The sequence below is a fragment of the Panthera tigris genome, chromosome B3 (assembly GCF_018350195.1).
Source record: "Panthera tigris isolate Pti1 chromosome B3, P.tigris_Pti1_mat1.1, whole genome shotgun sequence".
NCBI classification, from domain to species: domain Eukaryota; kingdom Metazoa; phylum Chordata; class Mammalia; order Carnivora; family Felidae; genus Panthera; species Panthera tigris.
In genome coordinates, this window is record NC_056665.1 from 71,858,029 (window position 1) to 71,881,689 (window position 23,661).

The following is a 23,661-nucleotide window of genomic DNA, read 5'->3' on the forward strand; positions in this document are numbered from 1 at the left end:
CAAATTTCCTTTGATAGGGATTGGTTAAATAAATCATGTTGCATCCCCACAATAAAATACTATGAAGCTGTTAAAAATGAAGTAGACCTATATGCCTAAAACATATTGTTAGAAGTCAAGTTGCAAAAGACTATGTTAACTCTGACTTAATTTATTGTGTGTGAGTGTGTGTGTGTATGTGTGTGTGAATCTGCAATCCTCTAATGAGATGAAAGGATTAGAGTAGGGCAAAGAGGAACCTTCACTTTTAATCTATATACTTCGGTATCATCTTGATTTTCCACAACAAGCATATATTCATTTATTAATTTTGAAATTTAAAATACCTGGAAGTTAAAAAAAAAAAAGTTAAATGTGCCTTCTGACTCAGTGTAAGGCAGCCGAAGGTAGATTGGGGAGGTAATATGGGAGCATCCTGGGAACATCTGATGCTCTTCAACTCAGTGAACCAAAGTAGTGAAACAAATGGCAAACATTACTACTGACCTCTTCCGTTCATCACTCAGAACATTATCTTCTTGGATCATCATGTAAGTATGGATAGGAAGGGCCAAGAACTCTTAATACTAGCCTAAGCAAGTTGTTTTTAGACCACATTTATTGCAATGATAAATAGAAAAAACACATATGCAAAAATAATAGCTTGGGGGAGCCTCAGTTATGCATCTGACTGACTCTTGGTTTCAGCTCAGGTCATGATCTCGCAGTTTGTGCGTTGAAACCCCACATCGGACTCCATGCTGACAGTGCAGAGTCTGCTTAAGATTCTCTTTCCTTCTCTGTCTCTGCCGCTCCTCCACACATGCACAAAACTCTCTTTCAAAATAGATAAACTTAAAAAAATAAAGGAAGAAGTAATAGCTTGATTATCAATATCTCTTCAATCAAAGACTGACCATGTGTGTTTTACACTCAGAATGGGTCTGCCTTGGCAGCTAGATACAGGGGTGTGCAGGGTACAGTCATTGGGAAGTTTAATTCCTGCCCTTCAGTATAGTAATTTATAATCTAGTTCAAAGACCAGTATTTTCTAGACCAGCCATTGGTGAAGATAGAGGAGTGGAGTAAGGAAAAGAGGAGACTCTGGTCCTCATTTTTTAAAAAAGTTTATTTATTTAAGTAATCTCTGCACTCAATGTGGGGTTCAGACTCACAACCCTGCAACCAAGAGTCCCATGCTCTTCCAGCTGAGCCAGCCACGTGCTCCTGTTCCTCATTTTTAATTGAGCAGGCCTGAGAATGTCTTAGTACACAGTTTTGCACCTAAAGAAAGCCATCATGCTGGAGAAGTTCCTTGGGAAATAGATGTGACTTGGGTTCTTTGCTCAGTGGGGTATCCAAGACCTAAACAGAAGTGATACTAAGGAACTCCTCAGTAGGGCCCAAAAGTTCCAAGGCAGTTGGTAAATGACAGTTACAGAGAAACCAGGGACAGAAAAAACATGTAGGGGAATGAATGATGTGCTAGGCCCAGGAGATGCTGAAACTGTGTATTAAAGACGTCACATCACACACCTTTGAGTATTTATCTGACAACTCTCCCCTCGCTTCTTGCTTCCCATTTTCAGCATGCTGGACAGCAGTAATCAGCCTCACTGGAGCAACGAGCTTGTGGGAGAACAGCTACAGCAGAAAGTCTCTCAGTTGCAGGATCAGCTGGATGCTGAGCTGGAGGAGAAGAGAAGAGTCTTACTTCAGCTGTCCAGAGAGAAAGGTAGGTCAGGCTGTGAAGACCTTTCTCAAATGAGGCATCCTCTATGTCTGGTGTGGGAGAAGGGAGCTTGGACCAGCATTTCTAATATCCCCTCACTCGATCTGTATTTTTGTGTGGGTCAGGAATAACTAGAATACGAACACTGGCACTCAGATCAGATTCACAATCAAGAAAGCATGACATCTGCCTCACATGCATATATTTTCAGTTGTAATGCGTTTTCATTTGGGAGGATGAAAACTCTTAAATTTTTTTTAAATCTTTATTTTTGAGAGAGAGAGAGAGAGAGAGAGAGAGAGAGACAGAGTGCAAGTGGAGGAAGAACAGAAAGAGAGGGAGATGCAGAATCCAAAGCAGGCTCCAGGCTCCAAGCTGTCATCACAGAGCTCGACACGGGGCTCGAACCCACAAACCACAAGATCATGACCTGAGCTGAAGTCAGATGCTCAGCCGACTGAGCCACCCAGGTGCCCCGAAAACTCTTAAATTTATCACGTTTTTAAACATTCACTTTATTGAAAGTATTGAAAATGAATTTCTCTGCCTTTTATTCTTATCAGTCATTTTAGAGGTGATTGGGAGCCTTGTTTTTATTTTGTTTAGTACCTAATAGCTCAAATTGAGAAGCAAATTACTGCTCTTGGTTACCACTGCCATTTCCCCCTGTCTTTTAACTCTGAGGTCATGGTAGATAGTTACTGGGAAGATTTTTAAATACTGTCAAAGAGACCTTTGTCTCACTTCTTTTTGCTAGGCTGGACCTTGACATTTAGTATCAAATTTATATTTCATCAGATTCTAGTACATTCACATAAGAGAGTGAAGGAAAAAAAATACAACATCAAGAAAGATAGAGACAGGAATCATAAAAAGATAAAGCTCAGGTCATGCTAAGGACCTTGTAGTTTGTACAAAGTACAAATAAAATCTTGTAAAGGCTTTGGGGTAATCTAATAATCTTCCCCCTCTAATGCATGATAATGAAATGATCACACTAAACACAGATCACTTCCCTTCCCTAAAACACCCACATCCACCCACCCAAACAAACACACACAGAAATACCCAAATGCCCATTCTCCCTCCCTTCACATCAGGGTGGGGGTAGAAGTGGAGGTGGGTGCCACAGGGAGCCCATAGCAGAGAAGTCAGAATGGAGTTGAGGAGGAGTTGGAGAGATACTGGTTTGGCTGGTGCTATCAAAAGTTTGCACTGGAGGGGTGCCTGGCAGGCTCAGTGGGTAGAGCATGTGACTCTTTTTTTTCTTCCTTTTAAGTTTCTTTATTTATTTTTAGAGGAGCGGAGAGAGAGAGAGAGAGGGAGAGAGAGAGAATCCCAAGCAGGCACTGCACCATCAGCATGGAGCCTAATGCAGGGCTCCAACTCAGGAGGTGTGAGATCATGACCTGAGCCAAAATCAAGAGTCAGACACTTAACTGACTGAGCCACCCAGGCGCCCCAGAATGCAACTCTTAATCTTATGGTTGTGAGTTCAAGCCCCACATTGGGTGTGGAGCTTACTTGAAAAAAAAAAAAAAAAAAAAGAAGTTTGCTCTCTCTTAAGACAGTCAAGTGGCTCTGTTTGCTGCTGCTGTTGCTGCTGCTGGTGGTCACTACAGTTCTGCAGGTGTTTTTTGTTTTGTTTTTAGAGTCCCGGGTGTCAGCTCAGTTTACTGGGTCAATAAGCCAGAACCCTTTTGTAGAAATAAGAGAGAGTTGCTCCTCTAAGGGTAAATTTATAAAATGAATTAAACATTAGTGGGAAAATTCAATTAGAGCTTGGTCCAACTTTAACCATGATTACCGATAACCACCAGGTTTCACCTTTCTGGATGATTTTTTTCTCCCCCAGATCAAAACAAGAATCTGTGTCTTAAAGTCACCCATCTGCTTCAGAAGCATAAGCAGGACGTAGAGATCCTCCAAAGTCAAGACCTAATTTCCCAGTCTCCTGACAGGCAGTCTGAACCAGCCACTCACCCAGCTCTATTGCAAGAGACCACTCAGGTAGAGGTAAGAAATGTTTAATCAAGCAAGTTCCCTGGACAGATGGATGGCTGGCATATATCCCTAGAAGAGATCAGAAAAGTAGCTGAAAAATCGTGTCCTGATTGAGGATAGTATTGAGAAGGATGTGAGAAGGCTGAGAGCACAGATAGCTTCATGAGCTCTGCACATTTTCTCCACCCTTTACAGCTTATAACATCTAGAATGCTTTTTCCAATGAGGACTTGAAATGATCTGCTGAAGAGCAAACAGCCATCAGAGGTTGTGTAACTTATTGCTGCTACCGAGCATGCGGAAGTAGAGGAGAAAGCCCATTTGAAGTGACATAAGTCCTCTTTTACTTTTGGGAGTAGATTCCGCTGCTGGTATTTTGCTATTACCAAGAACTGCTTTAATGAGAATCATTATTTCTGTGCCCATCATATTTATACTCCCTTTTACCAATGCTTTTCTCATGATAGCCAGGTGAACCAGAAAACCAAGAAGAAAAGAAACTGTCCCAGCTGTTGAGTGAGTTGCAAGTGTCGCACGCAGAGACCACACTGGAACTAGAAAAGACCAGAGACATGCTTATTCTCCAGCGCAAAATCAACGTGTGTTATCAGGTGCAAGAAAAGGTGGTACAGGAAGGGGCTAGATAAATGGGCACGTGAAGACCACACTGGGCATGAAGCGGGGCCCAAGTTTCCAGAGCTGTTGCAAGGGAATATGCTGCTCTGTGCAACACAGAGTGTGCTGTCCTTTGATGTACTTGAGGGCTCACACCAGCGCCATGGCACCTTGGCAATAGAAACCGGTGAAGGGGCCAGCTAATGAAAATGGCAGGTATGAAGCTTCTGGGGTGAAATTTTCCCAGCATCGCGAAGCTATTATCCTATGACACTGTTAGCACAACTGGTCCTAAAGGGGTCTGTGATGAACCCAAGACTTTTTCTTGTGGTTCACTCTGCCCCGTGTAGAAGATAGTGGAGTCTCCTTTACCCAGCAAGTGCCACCTTTTTATCTGGGCTCTTTGGTGCTGGGTCACTGAGATAGAAAAGTTCAGACATTTTTTGTTTCTTTGTTTCAGGAGGAACTGGAGGCAATGATGACAAAAGCCGATAATGAAAATAAAGATCATGAGGAAAAGCTGGAGAGGTTGAATCAACTGCTAGACCTCAAGAACGATCGTATCAATCAGCTGGAAGGTATTTTGAGAAGCCATGGCCTTCCAATATCCGGCAAGTCTTAGTCCTTTGTTCTTGTCTTGGACCTGTCACATAGCTAATGCCTGTGCTCCCTCTGTGCACCTGCCTGGAAGGCTGCCTCTTGTGTCTTGGAATGTAATGCATGCCACCTCTCCTGTTCTTTATCCCATCATCTTTGGTGTTTTAATACATGGTTAGCAGCTTCTTTTCCTCCATCATGTCAGTTCCTTCCTCTGATTTCTCTGAAGAGTTTCAGTGGGGCCCAGCAATTGCTGAATCTGTTTTGAGAATTAAGAGCACATCACTGTTGGCCCTCACGGTGGCATAACACACTTCCTCTCTCAAGAGTGTTTCCACAACCCAGGCCTATCCAGAGCTTTATCACTCATCTTGCATCATCCTTTTCTGTGATTTCTCTCCAAAAGTCTGTAAATTCTTTGTTGCAGTTTGAGGATGTCGACATGACAGGGCAGCTGGCTGGACACTTGGGCAAATTTCATAGTGTGATACTTCCTATATTTAGTACAGTCACTGCTCACCAGGAGCTGGCTTCAGCCTCACATATCAAGAATATTGGCTTTGTTATTATACTCCATTTTGAGAGACCTGATTCACACTAACCAAATTCACCAAAGATTGATATTTAAACCAGATTGTTCATTTATTATTTTATGACAGAGTCTATTTCATTGCTGCCATGAGAATATTTGGAACTACTGTTCAGGGAAGCCCTCTCTCTGGAAATCAGTAAGCATGTTACTTAATGAGCATGGAACTAGAGTAAAGGGAGGTGGGTCATGCTGGGGCATGATTTATCCAGGCCAGGTGAGTCTGTTAAAAAGTCACTGCCATATAACAAAGGAAATCCTCCCCTTGGGTTGAAATCCTCATGTCTTTCAGATTCAGGATCTTTCTCCTGGGACAGTTCAGGATAAATACTCTTATCTACTTCTAAAGATTCATTTGCTTTAACTTACAGTTTTTTCATTACTGATAAGATCAAAGAGTTTTTCATATGTTTAACAGTTATTCGTATTGTTTCTTCTGAGAATTGCCTGTTTCTGTCCTTTACCTGTTTCTTAATAGTATTTTATTCATTTGTAGAATTTCTTTATATGCTAAAATTATTAACCCTGGGTCATGTAATACAAAACTTTAAATATATTTTATTTTAGTTGTGTTAATCTTATCAATTAAGAAACTATTAGTCTAATTTTTGTATTCCATTTATTTTGGGCAGGAAGACATTCTGATGTGTTCAAAATATTTTTTTTCTACTACTTTAACTCTTAATATAGGACTTTCACCATTGATACCCTGTGACGATTCAAATACTCCCCAGTTTGAAGCAGATTGTGTATCAAATTTTCTGATTGGTTGGACATAGGAGGTAATGCACAGAATTGGTAGACTGTCTTACATATCTTTTCATCCTGTTGACAGTAGTTCAACCTCTTTCCAGTAAGTTTCCTCTGCACCTTTTTACTGCATTACTCTTTGACTTTAAGTGGATTTTTTTTTTTTGGCTTCTTATTATGAAAACAAACTTTTAACAGAATGAAAATTCCTTTGATCTGGCTGGAGAATGGGAATACTTTCTTGGTGGAACCCAATGTAATGTAATAGGCGCTATGACTATAATTCAGTATTCTCTTGATGGCCCGTATCCCAAATTTTTGGAAATACTCATATTTTGTGTTTCAAGTGCTTCTCTGTTGGAATTACCAATTAACTCAGAGGACCTTTCTGTAAGATAAAACAATGATATCTGCAGATGAAATTGTGCCTCCAGTGTTTTCCTGAGCTTAGCATCTACTCTCCAGTCACTCGTTCTGTACCTTATCTCCAAAGCAGGCCTTGGGTTATTTAGCCATCAGAATTCAAAGCTCCTACTTGTCATTCTATTTCTTTTCCTTTTGAATCACATGGTGTCTTGAAATAATCACAACTTGGAATTTCATCATGGTGTTTATTCTCCTTCCATCCAACTTATTTTACCCTGAGGAGGAGCTCTCTATGCTTTAATGGATAGGCAGTTTTCTTTTCCCTCTAGAACAGCTCAAAGATGTGGCTTACGGCACCCGACAGTTGTCATTATGTCTGCAAACACTGCCAGCCCATGGAGATGATGATGAAGCAGACATTTCTCTGCTGCATCAGAGTGAGAATCTTTTTGAACTGCACATCCACCAAGCCTTTCTGAAGTCTGCTGCCCTGGATCAGGCTGGAGACACTCAACCTACCACTTTCTGTACTTATTCCTTCTATGATTTTGAAACCCATTGTACCCCACTAGCTGTGGGGCCACAGCCCCTCTATGACTTCACCTCCCAGTATGTGGTAGAAACAGATTCCCTTTTTTTGAACTACCTTCATGGGGCTTCAGTCCGGCTTGATCTACACCAGGCTGTAGCCAGTGAGCACCACACGCTTGCAGCTGGATGGATTTACTTTGAGAGGGTGCTGGAGACTGTGGAGAGGGTCCATGGCTGTACCATACTTACTGGTAAGTGCTGTCGGCTTCCCACAGCTCCCAGGACTAATGCAGAGTTTCCCAAAGCCTATAGTTGCTCTTTTGGTCATTTCCCATTTTCTTCCTCTGCCTTGTTCTTAATCCTCACCACACCATCTGTGTCTTCCATGCGTTTCATACTTTCTGCTACCCAGGAGCTGGTGGAGAAGACTTCGGGGTGCTAGAATACTGGATGAGGCTGCGCTTCCCCATAGGATCCAGCCTACAGGCATGCAATAAGCGAAAGAAGGCTCAGGCCTACCTGTCAGCCAATGTGCTTGGTGCCTTGGAGGCCCAGGAAGATAAGGTGAGAAAAAAGGATGTGCCCATGTATCTCAGAGGAGCCTCAGCCAAGCAGTTCAGGAGAACAGCTCAGTCTTCCGCTCTCAATAAGTATTTGTTGAATGTGAATGAAGGAGAAAAACTGTGATGCCACAACTAATCCACAACTCTTGTGGCTGTGATGCCACAACTCTTCCCTTGGTCAAGCTTGGGTTTGAAATGAAATCATACCCTCAGAGCTAGCTGCCTCTCCCTGCTGTGAACAAAATAGCTTCTCTGTTCCTTTCTCTAAGATAAGGCTTGAGTGCCAGCACCTCTTTCAAATAACTATCTTCCAGAGCCACTTTACAGGCAGGTGAATGTCATTAGGTTTCTCTGGGACCCAGTCAGGATTCTACAGCAGTTTAGGTCATAGCTCTTCCTCATCAAGGGTGCTGGGCTTCACCCACAACAACTCTCTCAGGCCACCCTTTTCCTTCATCCAAGACCAACATCTTTCCAGTCCAGATTGGAGACCTGGAAGCATCAGAATGAGCTGCGGGTGGAAATCATCAGATGCTATGGCCTCCGGAGTCGGCGGCTGGGAACCCAGCCCAGTCCATACGTCATGTATCGCTTCTTCACCTTCTCTGACCACGACACTGCCATCATTCCAGCCAGTAACAATCCGCACTTTAGAGACCAGGCTCGATTCCCAGTGCTTGTGACCTCTGACCTGGATAAATATCTGAGGCGGGAGGCCCTGTCTGTCTACGTTTTTGATGATGAAGATGCAGAGCCTGGCTCGTACCTTGGCCAAGTCCAAGTGCCCTTGCTTCCTCTCGCACAAAACAAATCCATTAAAGGTGGGAGTTCAAGTCTATCGCATCTTTATGCTCTCTGCCCAGTGTTGTCTTCCTGTCCTACTTTTCTTTGATTACTTGCTTGGAACAGTCTCTCTTTAAAAACCTGCTGAGGTGCACCTGGGTGGCTCAGTCCATTGAGAGACTACACTTCGGCTCAGGTCATGATCTCATGGTTTGTGAGTTCGAGCCCCGCGTCGGGCTCTGTGCTGACAGCTCAGAGCCTGGAGCCTGCTTCAGATTCTGTGTCTCCCTCTCTCTCTGCCCCTCCCCCACTCATTCTCTGTCTCTCTCTGTCTCAGAAATAAATAAACATTAAAAAAATAAAAAAAAAAACCTGCTGAGAGGATTTTAGAGTATTGTCAAGAGCAACAGAGCAGAAGACTCAGAGCACCACTAATCCTATAGAAACATTGCTTCTTCTGCTTCTTTTTAGCAACAAAAGCAAGATTCTTAAGTGGGTAGACCCACCAACCTGAAGTCCATGAGTCCGTCTCTGAACAAATCTTTTCTGACTCGATCGTGCTTCTCAGGATTTATGTTTACTTAAGGCCTGTTGTCTCTCAGCACATGAGAGTGGATATCAGATTATAAACTGTGTCCTTAATACTCTCTCGTAATTCCCTTGCTTCTTTTAAACACAAGTTAGACTTTCATGCCATGCCATAGAAATGGTAAATTTCTTGGATCTCTTTCCCCCCAATACAGAGCTGAGGTGAACTTAGGAAAGGTCACCTCTCTGGTTGCAGTAGTGGGGGGAGGATGAGGCAGGGATGTCTGTGCTCCCATTGTGAAGTAGGGATGGGTATAGCTAGTACCAGCTATGTTTAACAAGCTTCTGGATATTCTAGAAAATGTGTGAGTCCTCTCTCCTTCCAGTACTACAAGAGCTGAAAGAAAGAAAGAAAGAAAGAAAGAAAGAGCTGATACTTCTGCTTATAATTTATCGTTTGCCAAAGGAAGAGGCAATATGAGCCATCTGTTAAATTAATCAGTGTTACAAATCAGAAGCCTGGCATTTGGAAATAGCAATTTTGCTGAAGTTTTCTTGGCTTTTGTTACTTTAGAAATAGGGACCACTTGAGTGTAGACAATGGTTTCTTTGGTACGCTTAAGGCCTGGCAAGCATTTGGTAATAGTAATAATGTAGTCATGTTTATTGGCTAGGTGACTGAGGACAAGCAAGCTATACCTTTCCATACGTCTTTTGACTATCCCTTCCCGAAACCTGGAGACTCCCATCTTCCCCTACAAATATTCTAAGTGAATATTAGAAGTAAACATTCTAATTGAATATTAATATTCACTGCTATTTTATGTTACTTCTGAGTGTATTATCACCATGCTTAGGTAATGGATGTTAATTCATGACAAGCAAATTATGGTAAAATTCAAAATGGGGAATGGATAAGGTGCTGATAAATACTCACTTGTCTACTCCATATGATCAGATCTTATTAATGTCTGTGTGTGTCTCAGGTGATTTTAACCTCACAGACCCTGCGGGGAACCCCAATGGATTTGTTGAGATGCAATTGGACTGGAAATCTTTCTACCTACCCCCAGAGAGCTTCCTGAAACCAGAAACTCAGCCGGAGGAGAATACCACGAAGGACAGTTTAGAGATCTCATCTGAAGAGGAAAAGGCTTCCTTTCTCCCCCAGGTAGCAGATCTCCACCAATCTCGTGAAACATATTTGAAGAAGATGGAATTAAAATTGTAGTAGAAGAAATGCCTTCCATGAATGTCAGGTGTTCAGCAAACTTATTCTGCATCCCTCACAATGTCGTGAGCCGCCTACTGATGGAGAAGGATCCTGGGTTTTATTACAGGGAGGAAAGAAAGATGGCATCTCTCAGCTCTGTGGCAGGCGAGGAATGAAATCTAATGCTAGCTCACAAATCCCTTTCTTGAGTATCAAGGCTGTTAAACCCTCATCTAATAAGGCTGTCTCTGATCCTTCTGTTTAGGACCTGATGGCATTTGGTGAGATTCCCATTGAAGCTGGCCAGTATCAAGCTAAAAGAAAACCTCCACAGGTGGGAGAAAGAAAGGAAAGGGAACACCAGGTTGCAAGCTACTCAAGAAGAAAACATGGCAAAAGAACAAGCATCCAAGGAAAGAACAGAATGGAGTATCTTAGTCATAACATCTTAACTGGAAATACACTACAAGTAAGGCCTTAGAAACCCTGCAGAATTAAAATATGAGTTGTAGTGTCCCCAGAGATACTATTCTCAAGTAGAAGCAGACACCCAAGATAAGCAATTATCATGGCTTTTTGTGGCTAACATGTGTTTCCTCAAACACAAGTAGTTTAATAAAACTCTGAAGTGTTCACTTCATTTCATTGTAATTTAGTTCAGCAGCTTATGGACTCTGCAATTTATGCTTAGAATTTTAGCAGTCCACCTCAACTGTAGTGCAAGTAAGCTAAAGAACAAGTATTTATTGAACACCTACTATATGCTTGATACTGTCTTTTCTTCATAGGAAGCAGGATTAAAGTTACTATGTAGCACCTAAAAATATATATAGGAGATTGTAAATATATATTATGATATGGTTAAATATTATATATTGTTATATTACAATCATGTTGTATGAGTTGTGTAATTGTATTAACATAGAATTACTAATTTTGTGAAATTATTATTATATACACAACTGACCGTTGAACAACATGGACTTGAGCTGTAACACATCCCTGTTTTTTTCAGTAAACACAGTATTGCAAATGTATTTTCTCTTTCTTACGATTTTCTTAATAGCATTTTTTTTCTCTAGCTTCCTTTATTGTGAGAGTATAGTATATAATATATATAGGATGTATTAGTCGACTATTTATGTTATTGGCAAGTTTTCTGGTCAACAGTGGACTATTAGTAGTTAATTTTGGGGGGGGACAGTCAAAAGTTATACACAGATTTTTGGTGCCCCAAACCCTCATGTTGTACAAGGGCCAACTGTAATCATAATTGTCTTTATTCTGAAGCAGGTGAAGTACACTGAATGGAAGTTCTCAGGGCTCAAGAGCTCCATAGATGATGGTTTGAAAAATCAGCAAAAGGAAGAGAAAATTACATCATCCCATTCAGTACCAATCCAGAAAGAAGCCCTGAATCCTGTAAATGGTATTGTCCATTTGTTTGTTTGTTTGTTTGCTTGTTTTAATGGCATTGTCTTTTTAAAATCTAATTTCCTATTTAATCATTGGGTTATTTTATCAAGCCTGTTATTTACTACCCCCCCCCCATCTTGCATTGCTAAACTTTTCATGGAAAATTAGTATTGAACACTCTAAGCTTAGTTTTATGTTACAAGTGTGCTGGTTAGGCCAATGATGGCTGGAACTTTTAAAGCTAGTTTGCTTGCCAGTTTAGTTACCTAACAAGTATATCTTGTGAATTATGGTTACAAAGAAATAGAAGGAGTGTGGTTAGCTCATTTGTGATGTTGATCCAAAATGTTTTAAATTAAGGCAAGGCTTTTTTGTGTTACAATGCAAGGTAGACATGATTTCAGGTTATAGTATTGACAAACTAGATAATTCAGACCAAATCTCATTGATGACAGCTAAAATGCTGAAGTGAATATATTTTCTCAAGATCTTAACGTTTCTTAAAAGCGTTATATAGTCAATAAGAAGAGAGGGAAGAATTACCTAGCCTTGACGAGGGAGATGATTGAAGCTCAGGGAAATGAGCTGAAACTCCTGTAGCCCTGGGATGTTGTCAGTCTAGAGAAAGCAGTGGACAGACAGAACCATGCTTTTGGTGGACTTTTGGGATAGGGAAATGGGATGCAGTCTCAGTCTGCTGTCTGCCAGCATAGGCAGATGTCTGCTCAGGGCAGAAATTCCTACTTTGGTCTAGGACCCAGAAGGCAGCACTGTTCTGAGCCTCTGAATGGTGAGGCTGAGAGGAAGAACTGTGGTTTGGGCACTTGCAGGCCTAGAGACACAGGGCTGATCAGTGACCACCAGGACTCCAGATACTGGAATTATCAGACATGGCCTGGGCAAGAGCTGTGGTTATCGGCTTCGTGGAGATAAAAGCTGAACTTTAAAATTGTAACAAAGAACTGGAGCTATGAAAACATTAAGGTTGTAAGTTTTTAAAAACATTTTGTTTTAAAATAATTTCGGGACTCCTGGGTGTCTCAGTTGGTTGGGCAACCGACTTTGGCTTAGGTCATAATCTCGCAGCTTGTGAGTTCAAGCCCCGCATTGGGCTCTGTGCTGACAGCTCAGAGCCTGGAGCCTGCTTCGGATTCTGTATCTCCCTCTCTCTGCCCCTCCCTCGCTTGTGCTCTCTCTCTCTCTCTCTCTCTCTCTCAAAAATAAATAAACATTAAATTTTTAAAAAATAAAATAATTTCAAACTTACATAAGAGCTGCATGACAAATTCATCAACTTTTAGCATTTTCCCACTTACTGCTTTGTCATTTTTTCTGAAGCATTTGAGAACAAGTTGTACATTTCATGCCCCCTTACTTCTGTGTATTTCAGTGAGGAAGTTATATGAACAGTAGAGTTATCAAGCATGCAGTCTTAACATGGACACATATTACCTCATGTCCAGTCCATTTTCAGAATTTTCCAGTTGTCCCAATAAGGTCCATTATCACAGTTCTTTTAACCTTTATCTAACCCAGGATCATCCATTGCATTTAGTCATTACTCTTTGGTTTCCTTTAATCTGGAACGGTTCCTCGTCTTCACCTTTCCTGATACTGACATTTTTGAAGAGTAAAAATGAGCAGTTCTGTAGAGTGTTCCTCAATTTGGATTTGTCTGATGTTTCTTTGTAATTAGATTCAGGTTATGAACTTTTTACAAGAGTACCACAAAAGTGATATTATGTCCTTCTCACTGCATCACATCAGGGGATACATGATGTCTGTCCCATTATTGTGATGTTGTGTTAATTTTTATCACTTGGTTAAGAAAGCATCTGCCAGGTTTTTAATCATAAAGTTAATAATTTTTGCCTTTGTAATTATTAAGTAATCTGTGAGACGTTATTTTGAGACTACATAAATACGTTATTCCTCACCAAATTTAACTTAATAATTTTGGTATTGATTTGTGGGGGGGGGTTGTCTGAATCACAAAATGTTTACAAAATACATTGCATATTTGGAAATGAATCAATAGAAATTATAGAACTGCTCAATATAGAAATTTATGGAGGAATAGATGGGTTGAAAATAGATTAGATTTTAAAAAAAGAAAACATTAGATACAACTGAAGTGAGAATTGGTAAAGATAACTAGAATAAAACAAGGAGAGACAACAAGATGGAAAATACAAAAGAGAAGACAGACATAAAGGATAAAATGAGGAGGTCTAAGCAATGTTCAATTAGATATGGAAGAGGAAGGAGGCAGAAGTAATATTTAAAGTGATAATGATTTAGAGTTTTCTAGAACTAGTGAAAGATATTAGCATTGAATGAAATGAAACTCAAGTAGGATAAGTTTAAAAAAAAATCCAGATCTGGGGCACCTGGCTGCTCAGTTGGTAGAAAATGTGACTCTTGATCTTGGGGTTGTGGGTTTGAGCCCCACATTGGGTGTAGAGATTACTTAAAAATTAAAATTAAAAAAATCTACATCTAAACATATCCCACATAGTAAAAATGCAAAAATAAAATCAAATAGAAAATGTTAAAAGTATCCATTTGGGGCACCTGGGTAGCTCAGTCAGTTTAATATCTGACTCTTGATTTCAGCTCTTGTCATAATCTCATGGGTTCATATGTTTGAACCCCATGTCGGGCTCTGTGCTGACAGTGTGGAGCCTACTCGGGATTCTCTCTCTTGCCTTCTCTCTCTCTCTCTCTGCCCCTCCCCCACACTCTCAGTCACTCACTCACTATCTCTCTCAAAATAAATAAATGAACTTAAAAAAAAGTGCATCCATTTAAAAGAAAAAGATTGCCATGGTCCATTGATAATATGGACAACTGACTTGTCAATAGCTACAACTATAGCCAGAAACCAGTGGCTTCAATATGCCAAAGGGAAATAACTGCCAACAAAGAATTCTCCACAAAACAAAAATGCTCTTCCAGAATGAAAACAGAATAGACATTTAAAGACAAACCAAAATGGATGGCTTGCTTTCAAGCTCCATTTTAAGGTTGTCCTTTAGGCTGAAGGAAAATTATCTCAGAAGGAAGCACAAAGGTGTAACAAACCAGGAAAAGCAAAGAATATGAGTTAGTTTACATTACTATATAAAGCAAAAATATCAGCTTGTGGGGGTTAAAATACATTTAAATTTAAATATATAATGTAGTAGGTTCAACGGTAGCCCCACAAAAGGTATGTCCATGTCCTGAACCCCAGAATTTGTAACTGTTACCTGATTTGAAAAAAGATTTTTTGCAGGTGTACTTAAATTAAAGATCTTGAGATGTAGAGATCAGCTTGGATTATGTGAGTGCACACACAGAGACACATGCAGAAAAGAAGGCAGTGTAACCACAGAGGCAGAGATTGAAATGATGTGGCCACAAGCCAAAGAATGCCTGGAGCCACCAGAAGCTAGAAAAGGCAAGGGAAGAAAAGTAAAAATGTCCTCTAGAACCTTTGGAGTGAGCATAGACTTCCCAATACCTTGATTTTGAACTTCTGACCTCCAGCACTAAGAGAGAATAGATTTCCAGTTTTCTTTCTTTCTTTTCTTTTCTTTTTTTTTTTTTTGTTTTTACTTTTTTTCATGATACTGGAGAGATGGACATTTCATCCAGACCAAGTTTAAATGACTTGTACATGTTTTATGTAAGCCAGAGGCAAAACCAAAGCTAAAATAACATTTGGCACAACAACTAATATTACTTGAAAAAGCTCGTAGAAAGTTCACCATCACCTTAAAGATCACTTTATTACAGAATGAATGACTCTACAGAAAAGAGAAAAGAGACCTAAAGGATAAAAAGAGAGGATCTAAGCTATGTTTAATCAAACGTAGAAGAAGATAAAGAAGGGAGACAGAGGCAATGTTTAAAGTGATATGTGAAATTCACATCTGCATTCAGAAAATGAAATCATGAGAAGAAGGACTATTTCTTCTGGCCTCTCAGTTGTCACCTTCAATAGTGAGTTGTGGATTGGTTTCTTTAATGACCTTCAGGAGCTTCTGGATTTGAGCATCGGATTCATCAGTCTTCAACCTGAGTGTCCAGAGGGGGCAATTTTGAAGTTTCAAGTCTTCGCACAGCATCTATACTCCACTATACTCCCAGGGAACTCTGGCCCAGGTCCAGCATGATCAGGTTCTGTTGCTTTTGAGGGTAGACAAGAGGTCTCACAACTGAAAGAAGTGATGGCACATCCCCACAACCACAGAAATCTCAGGCTACATGGTGGTTTCTTCAAAGCCTTACAAAGAACTGTAGTAGTTACTATGTGAGTCAGCCCCAGATGCAAGTATGTTAGCTTGATTTTTGTTGGAGAAACTTTGATAGGTGATTGCAGCCATCACTGGATATGTTGCAGCACCATAGCACCAGAGTATGTAGTTTATGTTGGGGTAACTCAAGCCCTCACATAGAAGTTTCATCCCATAGGTGTCCCAGCATAGGTGTGTCAGCCTCTGGTTGATGCTCAGAGCACAAAAGAGCTTCTTGCCACAGGTTACTGTGAGGTGACGTTCTCCTGTGACAACCTCTGCAGGAAACACTTTAGGTATCTCTAAATTGTGTACAGCAAATTGACACGCTTATCCAAGAGCTCATTTGTTGTGAGGTTCAAGCATGCCGTAGACTGGTTGATTTCAAGGAGAAACCAGCTCATTGATGAATGGTGGAATAGTAAGAAACCAACATGATATAGTATGGATTACATTTTAGGTGTCTCAAGACCACACACAATAGGAAAGCATATCATTTTGGTCATTTCTGTGAGTGACCAGGTGCATTGGATCTCATGGCCAGCAAAGGCAAGACAGAAGTTCCAATAAGCAGCAGCTAGAGAAATATTTTTGAGGACCACTTTCTGGAGATTACAGGTAGCATACGTTTTTCACAGAGAATCCTTGTTGATGAGGTACTACGGAAGATCTGACTGATGTCCAGAAATATCAGATTCTCACTTGAGCCATACATGAAACAAAAGTCCATCCAGAAAGGAGGCAATTGTCGATGATTCTGGGACCTCTGAACCTGAGCATCTGATTCTGATGCAGTGTCATTCTCCAGGAATACCTTCTATAGCAAAATTTTCTACAAGTTTTGGCAATGCTTAAGGTGGAATGTGAGCATGATGTCCATTTTATTTTTCAAATGCAGTGACATTTCCTTGATGTGGGCAATTGCATCCTTTATAAGCTGTTCTTCCTGAGATTCAAAAAGACAGTACAAAACCATCTCCTTCATTGAGCAGAAGGGTTTATTCTCATCTGACTGTGCTTTGCATTTCAGTAAGTTCCATTTGACTTTCATTGACATTCGGGAGTCAAAAGCTGTCTTCAGTCCCATGCCTCTCTTTTGTTTGAATGGCTGACTAAAAAGTTACCCAACTTGGGTCAGGTTGGCATTCTTTAGTCTTTATTGAAGAAGAGCTTCTGCACATTACATTTTTTTTTAATTTTTAAAGTTTACTTATTTATTTTGAGAGAGTAAGTGGGGGAGGGCAGAAAGAGGGGGTGGGGGAGAATCCCAAGCAGGCTCTACACTGTCAGCGTGGAGCCTGATGTGGGGCTTGAACTCACAAACTGTGAGATCATGACCTGAGCCATAATCAAGAGTCAGACGCTGAACTGACCGAGCCACCCACACACCCCAACTTCTGCACATTCCTAATGTCCCACCTGAGGCTTTCCCTGTCTTCTTCCTCCTTGCTCTCCTGTACATAGAATGTGGTGACAAGAAACTTTTGGACACTGAGTTGAATGAAGGAGTAGCAGCCCTTACAGTCTTTGCCCTCCTGGAAGATATTTTTCCAGGAAAGGATAGAGGTTAGATTTTTTTAAAAAATTTTTTAATGTTTATTTATTTTTGAGACAGAGAGAGACAGAGCATGAACAGGGGAGGGTCAGAGAGAGAGGGAGACACAGAATCTGAAGCAGGCTCCAGGCTCTGAGCTGTCAGCACAGAGCCCGACACAGGGCTTGAACTCATGGACCGCGAGATCATGACCTGAGCCGAAGTCGGACGCTCAACCGACTGAGCCATCCAGGCGCCCCGAGGTTAGATTTTTTTGATGCAAGTCTCCAAAGGTCTTTCCCATCAAAGATGTTTGTGTCCACATGCCCTCAGCAGCTAGAAGACACAGACCTTTTATTGGAGCTTGGAGGTACTGACTGGGACAACTGTCAGGTACCTGTATGAACTGGCTGCAAAGGAAACACAGAAACAGAAATGTGGTGGTTTGACAAGTCAGAACAGGATCCTCCCCCTTCTCCATCTACAGTTTCAGACAAGTGCAGATGATCCAGCACATGGCAGGAGACAAGCTCATATGGAACAAGGTGGCATGGCTCCTCATCAAGTCACAAGCTCACAGCACTTGATTTTTATTCTCAAAGTATTTCAGTAAATATGCCTTCTTGTCCAGGTATAAGAATCCCTCCATTTCTATGAAGAGGGATTGATCAGCCAAGAGTCTGCACTCTCTCAAGGTGCCGGGTCATGTGGTGATGAGTAAAGTGGCGTTGGGTAACATTGTTCTCTTCAGCAAACTACCCAAGAAGATGGGCACTGGCTTCCACTTCTTCCAGTTGCCCTATGTCATGGATAAGTGCCCCTGAGGAGACTCTCAGTTGCTGAAGTCATTGATGATTAACAGGATTTTCTGCTCTTGGGCTACAGTCCTGGAATGACCTCCTGCAATCCAGGCTAGTCCTTGGAGACCAGTTCCAAACAGTGTACAACCTATTGTGGTTGAGTTCTTTGTAGTTGAGATAGAAGGCAGAATTGAATCTTTGTGAGGTTGACCTGTGTCCATTCCAGCATCAACTCCTTTGCCAGTATGGATTTCCCATTGTCCACAGGACTGTGCCATGTGTAGAAATGGTCCTGCAAGCATTTTAGGATTATAGAAAATGGGATCAGTGTCTCATATCTCTGGGACAATATGGATGTTTTCACCAGCTCCAGGCCAAAAGTTGCTTTTAAGCCACTAAGTTTTTGGTGTTTTGTGACAGCAGCCATAGAAAATTAATGCAAGCAATAGCAAATATTTGGTAATTAACCAACATACTTCTAAGTAACCCTTGCATCAAAGAAGAGCTGCTAAGGAAAATTAGGAAATTTATTGAACTGAATGAAAATGAAAATACAACATATCACAATTGATGGGATGCAGCTAGAGCAGTTCTTACAAGGAAATTTTAGCTTTAAATGCTTATGATTAGGGAAAAAAAGATCTGAAGTCAATACCCTAAGCTTTTACTTTAAGAAGCTAGAAAAGAAAAAGGAAGCTAGAAAAAGAAAATAATATTAAACCCAAAGAAAATAATAATGAAGATCAGAGTAGAAATCAATGAAATAGAAACAGAAAAAGAATAGAGAAAATCAATGAAGCCAACTTTGAATAGATCAGCAAACTTGATAAGCCTTTATCTAGACTGACTATAGTAAAGATCCAACAGAAACTACTTAGTAATTTGAACAGAAGTTTAATATAAAGAGTTATTAACTATAACAGGAGATTGAACTAGGGGTGGTGGTGAGGATTGACTAGTAAGAAGTAAACAGAACTCTAAATAATACAGGTATTTCAGATTTAAAGAATATCCACTAATCCCTAGAACTGAAATAAAGTACCCAAAAAAGAAATAGGTCTGATAGACAACCCTTTCAGGCTGAAATCCAGACCTCACTGGAGGGAGTGAAGTCATGTTTTATTGAATAGAACAGAATTTGGCTGTGGCTGCACATCAAACCTCAGAGAATCTGTGAATTTGGCCTCTGGAACATTGCAGGTAAACCATTCACAGAGAGCTGCCAAGACAGTGGCATTTCACCTACTTGGGGGTGGGGTGGGGTACCAAGAAAACTGCCCACAGGGAGGTGCCATATACTACAGGCCACTGGAAACTACTAGAATTGGGTGTTGCAGAAGCCATGTGCTACTAGAAATGTGTTCTACAGGAAATGATGTGAGCTGCTGGAGCCAGGCATTAAGTTGCATGAGCCTTGTCTGCAGAGTCCTTATCTTCTGCAGGAGTCTGCCTAAAGCCAGGGAGAGAAACCTTTTCCTCCTTCAGTGATCCTCCGTGCTCACTTAAACTTAACATGGTGCCATCTGGCAAAGAAGAAATACTTACAGGGTGCAACTCCATCATTGCAGAGCAGGCAGTTATATTGAGTTGAAAGACAATTAATAACTGGCCTGCTGATTAAGGGGGAAAAAAAAGCAAAGACATGAGTTAGCAAAATCAGGAATGAATGTAAGATCACTACAAACTCTATAATTAAAAGGACCATAAAAGAATATTATGAACAACTTTATACAACTTAGATGGAAAAGACAAATTCTTAGAAAGATACAAATTAGCAGAACTGACTCAAGAAGAAATAGAAGATCAGAATTGACCTATAAAAAGTACAGACGGAAATTAGTAATTGAAAATCTTACCAAATAAAAAATCCAGTTCTGGGGCACCTCGGTGGCTCAGTCGGTTAAGTGTCTGACTCTTGATTTTGACTCAAGTCATGATCTCACAATTCGTGGGATCAAGCCCTGCTGTCAGTACAGACCCTACTTGGAATTCTCTCTCTCCCGCTCTCTCTGCCCTTCCCCTGCTTGCATGTACTCTCTTTCTCTCAAAGTAAATAAATAAACATTAAAAAGTACTTTTTAAAAGAAGAAGTCAGTTCTAGATAGCCTCACTGATGAATTCAACTAATATTTAAGGAAGAAAAAAATGCTGATCCTTCAGAATCTCTTTCTGAAAATAGTAGATCCAGAGAAACTTTCTAACTGATTTGATTATAAAGTAGCATTATCCAGATACCAAAGCAAGCCAAAGACATTAAAAGAAAGGCAACTATAGACCAATATTCAACATGAACACAGATGCAATATCCTAAATGCAATATTATCAAACCAATCCAGCAAAATATAAAAATATTAAAAGGGTTGTGCTCACCATGTTCAACTGAGATTTATTTCTAGAATGCAAGTTTAGTTTCATAGCAGAAAATTGATTTATTTAGTACACTGTATTAGTGGAATAAAAGCTTTATGATCATCTCAATAGATAGGGGGGAAAAAAGCATTTTACAAAATCCAACTCCTATTCTCAATAAGAACTCTCACCAAACTAGGTAGAAGGAAATTATTTCAAAGTAACAAGGGATAATAAAACCTGTAACTAACATCTTATTTTGTGGTAAAAGATTGAATGTTTTTCCCTGAAGATTGAGAAAAAAGAAAGGATTTCTGCTTTTATCACTCTGTTTGAACATTATAGTGGAGATTTTAATCATTGCAATAAGGCAAGAAAAAGAAATTGAAGTCATAACAATTGGAAATAGAGAAGTAGTACTACCTTTATTGGCAATTGACATCTTTGACCTCCTTTTTAGAAAATCATAAAAAATCTACAAAAAAATTTTTAAAAACTAAAAGCAAGTGAACAACATTATAGGTTATAAATCAGTATACCAAAATCAATTGTATTGCCATATAGTATCCATGAACACTCTAAAATAAAATCAGGCAAACAATTCCATTCACAGTATCATCCAAAAGAATAAAATATTTAGGAATAGATTTTTAAAAAGAAATGCAAGACCTGTATACTGAAAACTACAAAAGTTCCTGAGAGGAATTAAAGAAATTTAAAATAAATGAAGAAATGTATCGTGTTTATGGGTTGGACCACTCATAATTGTTAAGATGGCAGTTCTCCCCAAAATTTATACATGAATGCAAAGAATTTAGAAAAACCAAAACAATTTTGAAAGAACAAAGTTGAAATTTTTGTACTACCTGATTTCAAAACTTCCTTAAGATAAAGGTAGAGTATTTCAGACAGTGTGGTATTAGCATAAAGATAGACTTACAGATCAGTGGGACAGAATTGTGAATCCAGAAATAAACTTTCATTTTATGGTGAATTGATTTTTCCACAAAGGTCCCAAGACAATTCAATGGGGATATCTAATCTTTCCATCAAATGGTGCTAGGACAATTAGATATCCACATAGAGGAGGGGGAAAAACCTTAAACAACTACCTCACACCACCCATAAAAATTAACCAAAATACATTATAAATCTAAATATTAGAACCAAAACTATAGCATTTCTAAAAGAAAACATAGGATAAATTATTTGACCTTATTAGACAAAGATTCTTTAGCTATGACATCAGAAGCATGGTCCATAAAATTTTAAAAATGATAAATTGGACTTAGGCAAAATAAAAAATGCATGGTCTTCAAAGGACAGTGTTAAGAAAATGAAAAGGTCAGCTATAGATTAGGAGAAAATATTTGCAAATCACATTTTTTTTCCTTTTTTAAATTTAAATTTTAGTTGCAAATCACATTTCTGATAAAGGACTTGCATCCATAATCTGTAAGGAATCCTTACAACTCAGTAAGACAACTCAATTTAAAATGGTCAATAAATTTGACTAGACATTCACTAAAGAACATATATGAATGGCAGTTAAGCATACAAAAGATGCTCAACAGCATTAGTCATTAGGAAAAAGCAAAATAATATCACAATGAGATACCAGTACACTCCAGCTAGAATTGATACATTCTAGAGGTTGACTGTAGCAAGTGTTAGTGAAGATGTGGAAAAATTGGAACCTTATGCATTACTGTTGGGAATAGAAAACAGTACAGCTACTATGAAAAATATTTGGCTATTTCCTAAAAAATAAAACGTACAGTTTACAATCCAGCAATTCTCTTCTTAAGGGTCTGTCCAAGAGAATTGGAAACATTTGACCATCCAAAGACTTGTACACAAATACTCAGAGCAGCATTATTCATCATTCAGAAAAAGGAAAGATGTCTTAAATAAAAAACAAAATGTAGTAGTCATGAAGAAAATATTGATAAAGTTGACTACTTTAAAAGTAAGAATTTCTGTGTAGCAAAAGATTAAATGGGCAAGAGTGGAAATGATATTTGTAAAACATGCGACCATCAAAAGGCTCAAATTAAAAAAATATGCAGAACCCCTACAAATCAATTAGAAAAAGACAGCTCACAGCTTTTTCTGCCCACTGGTCCTGTCCCTGTGCTTTAATAAAAATCACCTTTCTGCACCAAAGACGTCTTCAAGAATTCTTTCCTGGCCGTCAGCTCTGAACCCCATCATTTCAAAACCTCATCAACATTAGTAGAATTTTCTTGGGGTGCCTGAGTGGCTCAATCAGTTAAGTGTCAGACTCAGATTTTGGCTCAGGTTGTGATCTCACGGTTCTTGAGATCGAATCCTGCATTGAGCTCTGCTCTGAATGTGGAGCCTGCTTAAGATATTCTCTCTCTCTCTCTCTCTCTCTCTCTCTCTCTCTCTCTCTCTCTCTCTGCCCCCCCTCCCTCTCCCCCTCCTCTGACCCTCTCCCTCTGGCCCTCTCCCCAACTTGTGCTCTCTCTCTCTCTCTCTCTCAAATAAACAGGGGCACCTGGGTGGCTCAGTCGATTAAACATCCGACTTCAGCTGATGTCATGATCTCACAGTTTGTGGGTTTGAGCCCCACATCAGGCTCTCTGCTATCAGTACAGAGCCTACTTCAGTCCTCCTCTCCCTCTGCCCCTCCCCCTCCCCCTTGCACTCTCTCTCTTCTTCTCAAAAATAAATAAACATTAAAAAAAAAAAGAAAGAGGGGCGCCTGGGTGGCGCAGTCGGTTAAGCGTCCGACTTCAGCCAGGTCACGATCTCGCGGTCCGTGAGTTCGAGCCCCGCGTCAGGCTCTGGGCTGATGGCTCAGAGCCTGGAGCCTGTTTCTGATTCTGTGTCTCCCTCTCTCTCTGCCCCTCCCCCGTTCATGCTCTGTCTCTCTCTGTCCCAAAAATAAATAAATAAATAAATAATTTAAAAAAAAAAAAAAGAAAGAAAGAAAAAGACAGCCCAATAGAAAAATTAGCAAAGATATGAAAGGCATCTTACAAAAGGGAATTTCAAATGTTCAGTAA

General features: G+C 40.0%; 1 protein-coding gene across 1 annotated transcript in view; it reads left to right on the top strand.

Moving 5' to 3' along the window:
- Window positions 1-1,395: 1,395 nt before the first annotated feature.
- The window catches only part of RPGRIP1 (RPGR interacting protein 1), a 47,802-nt gene continuing 25,536 nt past the window's right edge, over window positions 1,396-23,661 (top strand). Inside the window, 11 exon segments of the mRNA XM_042989357.1 lie at window positions 1,396-1,537; window positions 1,540-1,714; window positions 3,567-3,727; window positions 4,183-4,326; window positions 4,791-4,941; window positions 6,962-7,414; window positions 7,576-7,727; window positions 8,205-8,547; window positions 10,024-10,208; window positions 10,516-10,719; window positions 11,541-11,679. Coding sequence (XP_042845291.1) covers window positions 1,478-1,537; window positions 1,540-1,714; window positions 3,567-3,727; window positions 4,183-4,326; window positions 4,791-4,941; window positions 6,962-7,414; window positions 7,576-7,727; window positions 8,205-8,547; window positions 10,024-10,208; window positions 10,516-10,719; window positions 11,541-11,679 — 2,167 coding nt within the window. The 5' untranslated portion in view covers window positions 1,396-1,477.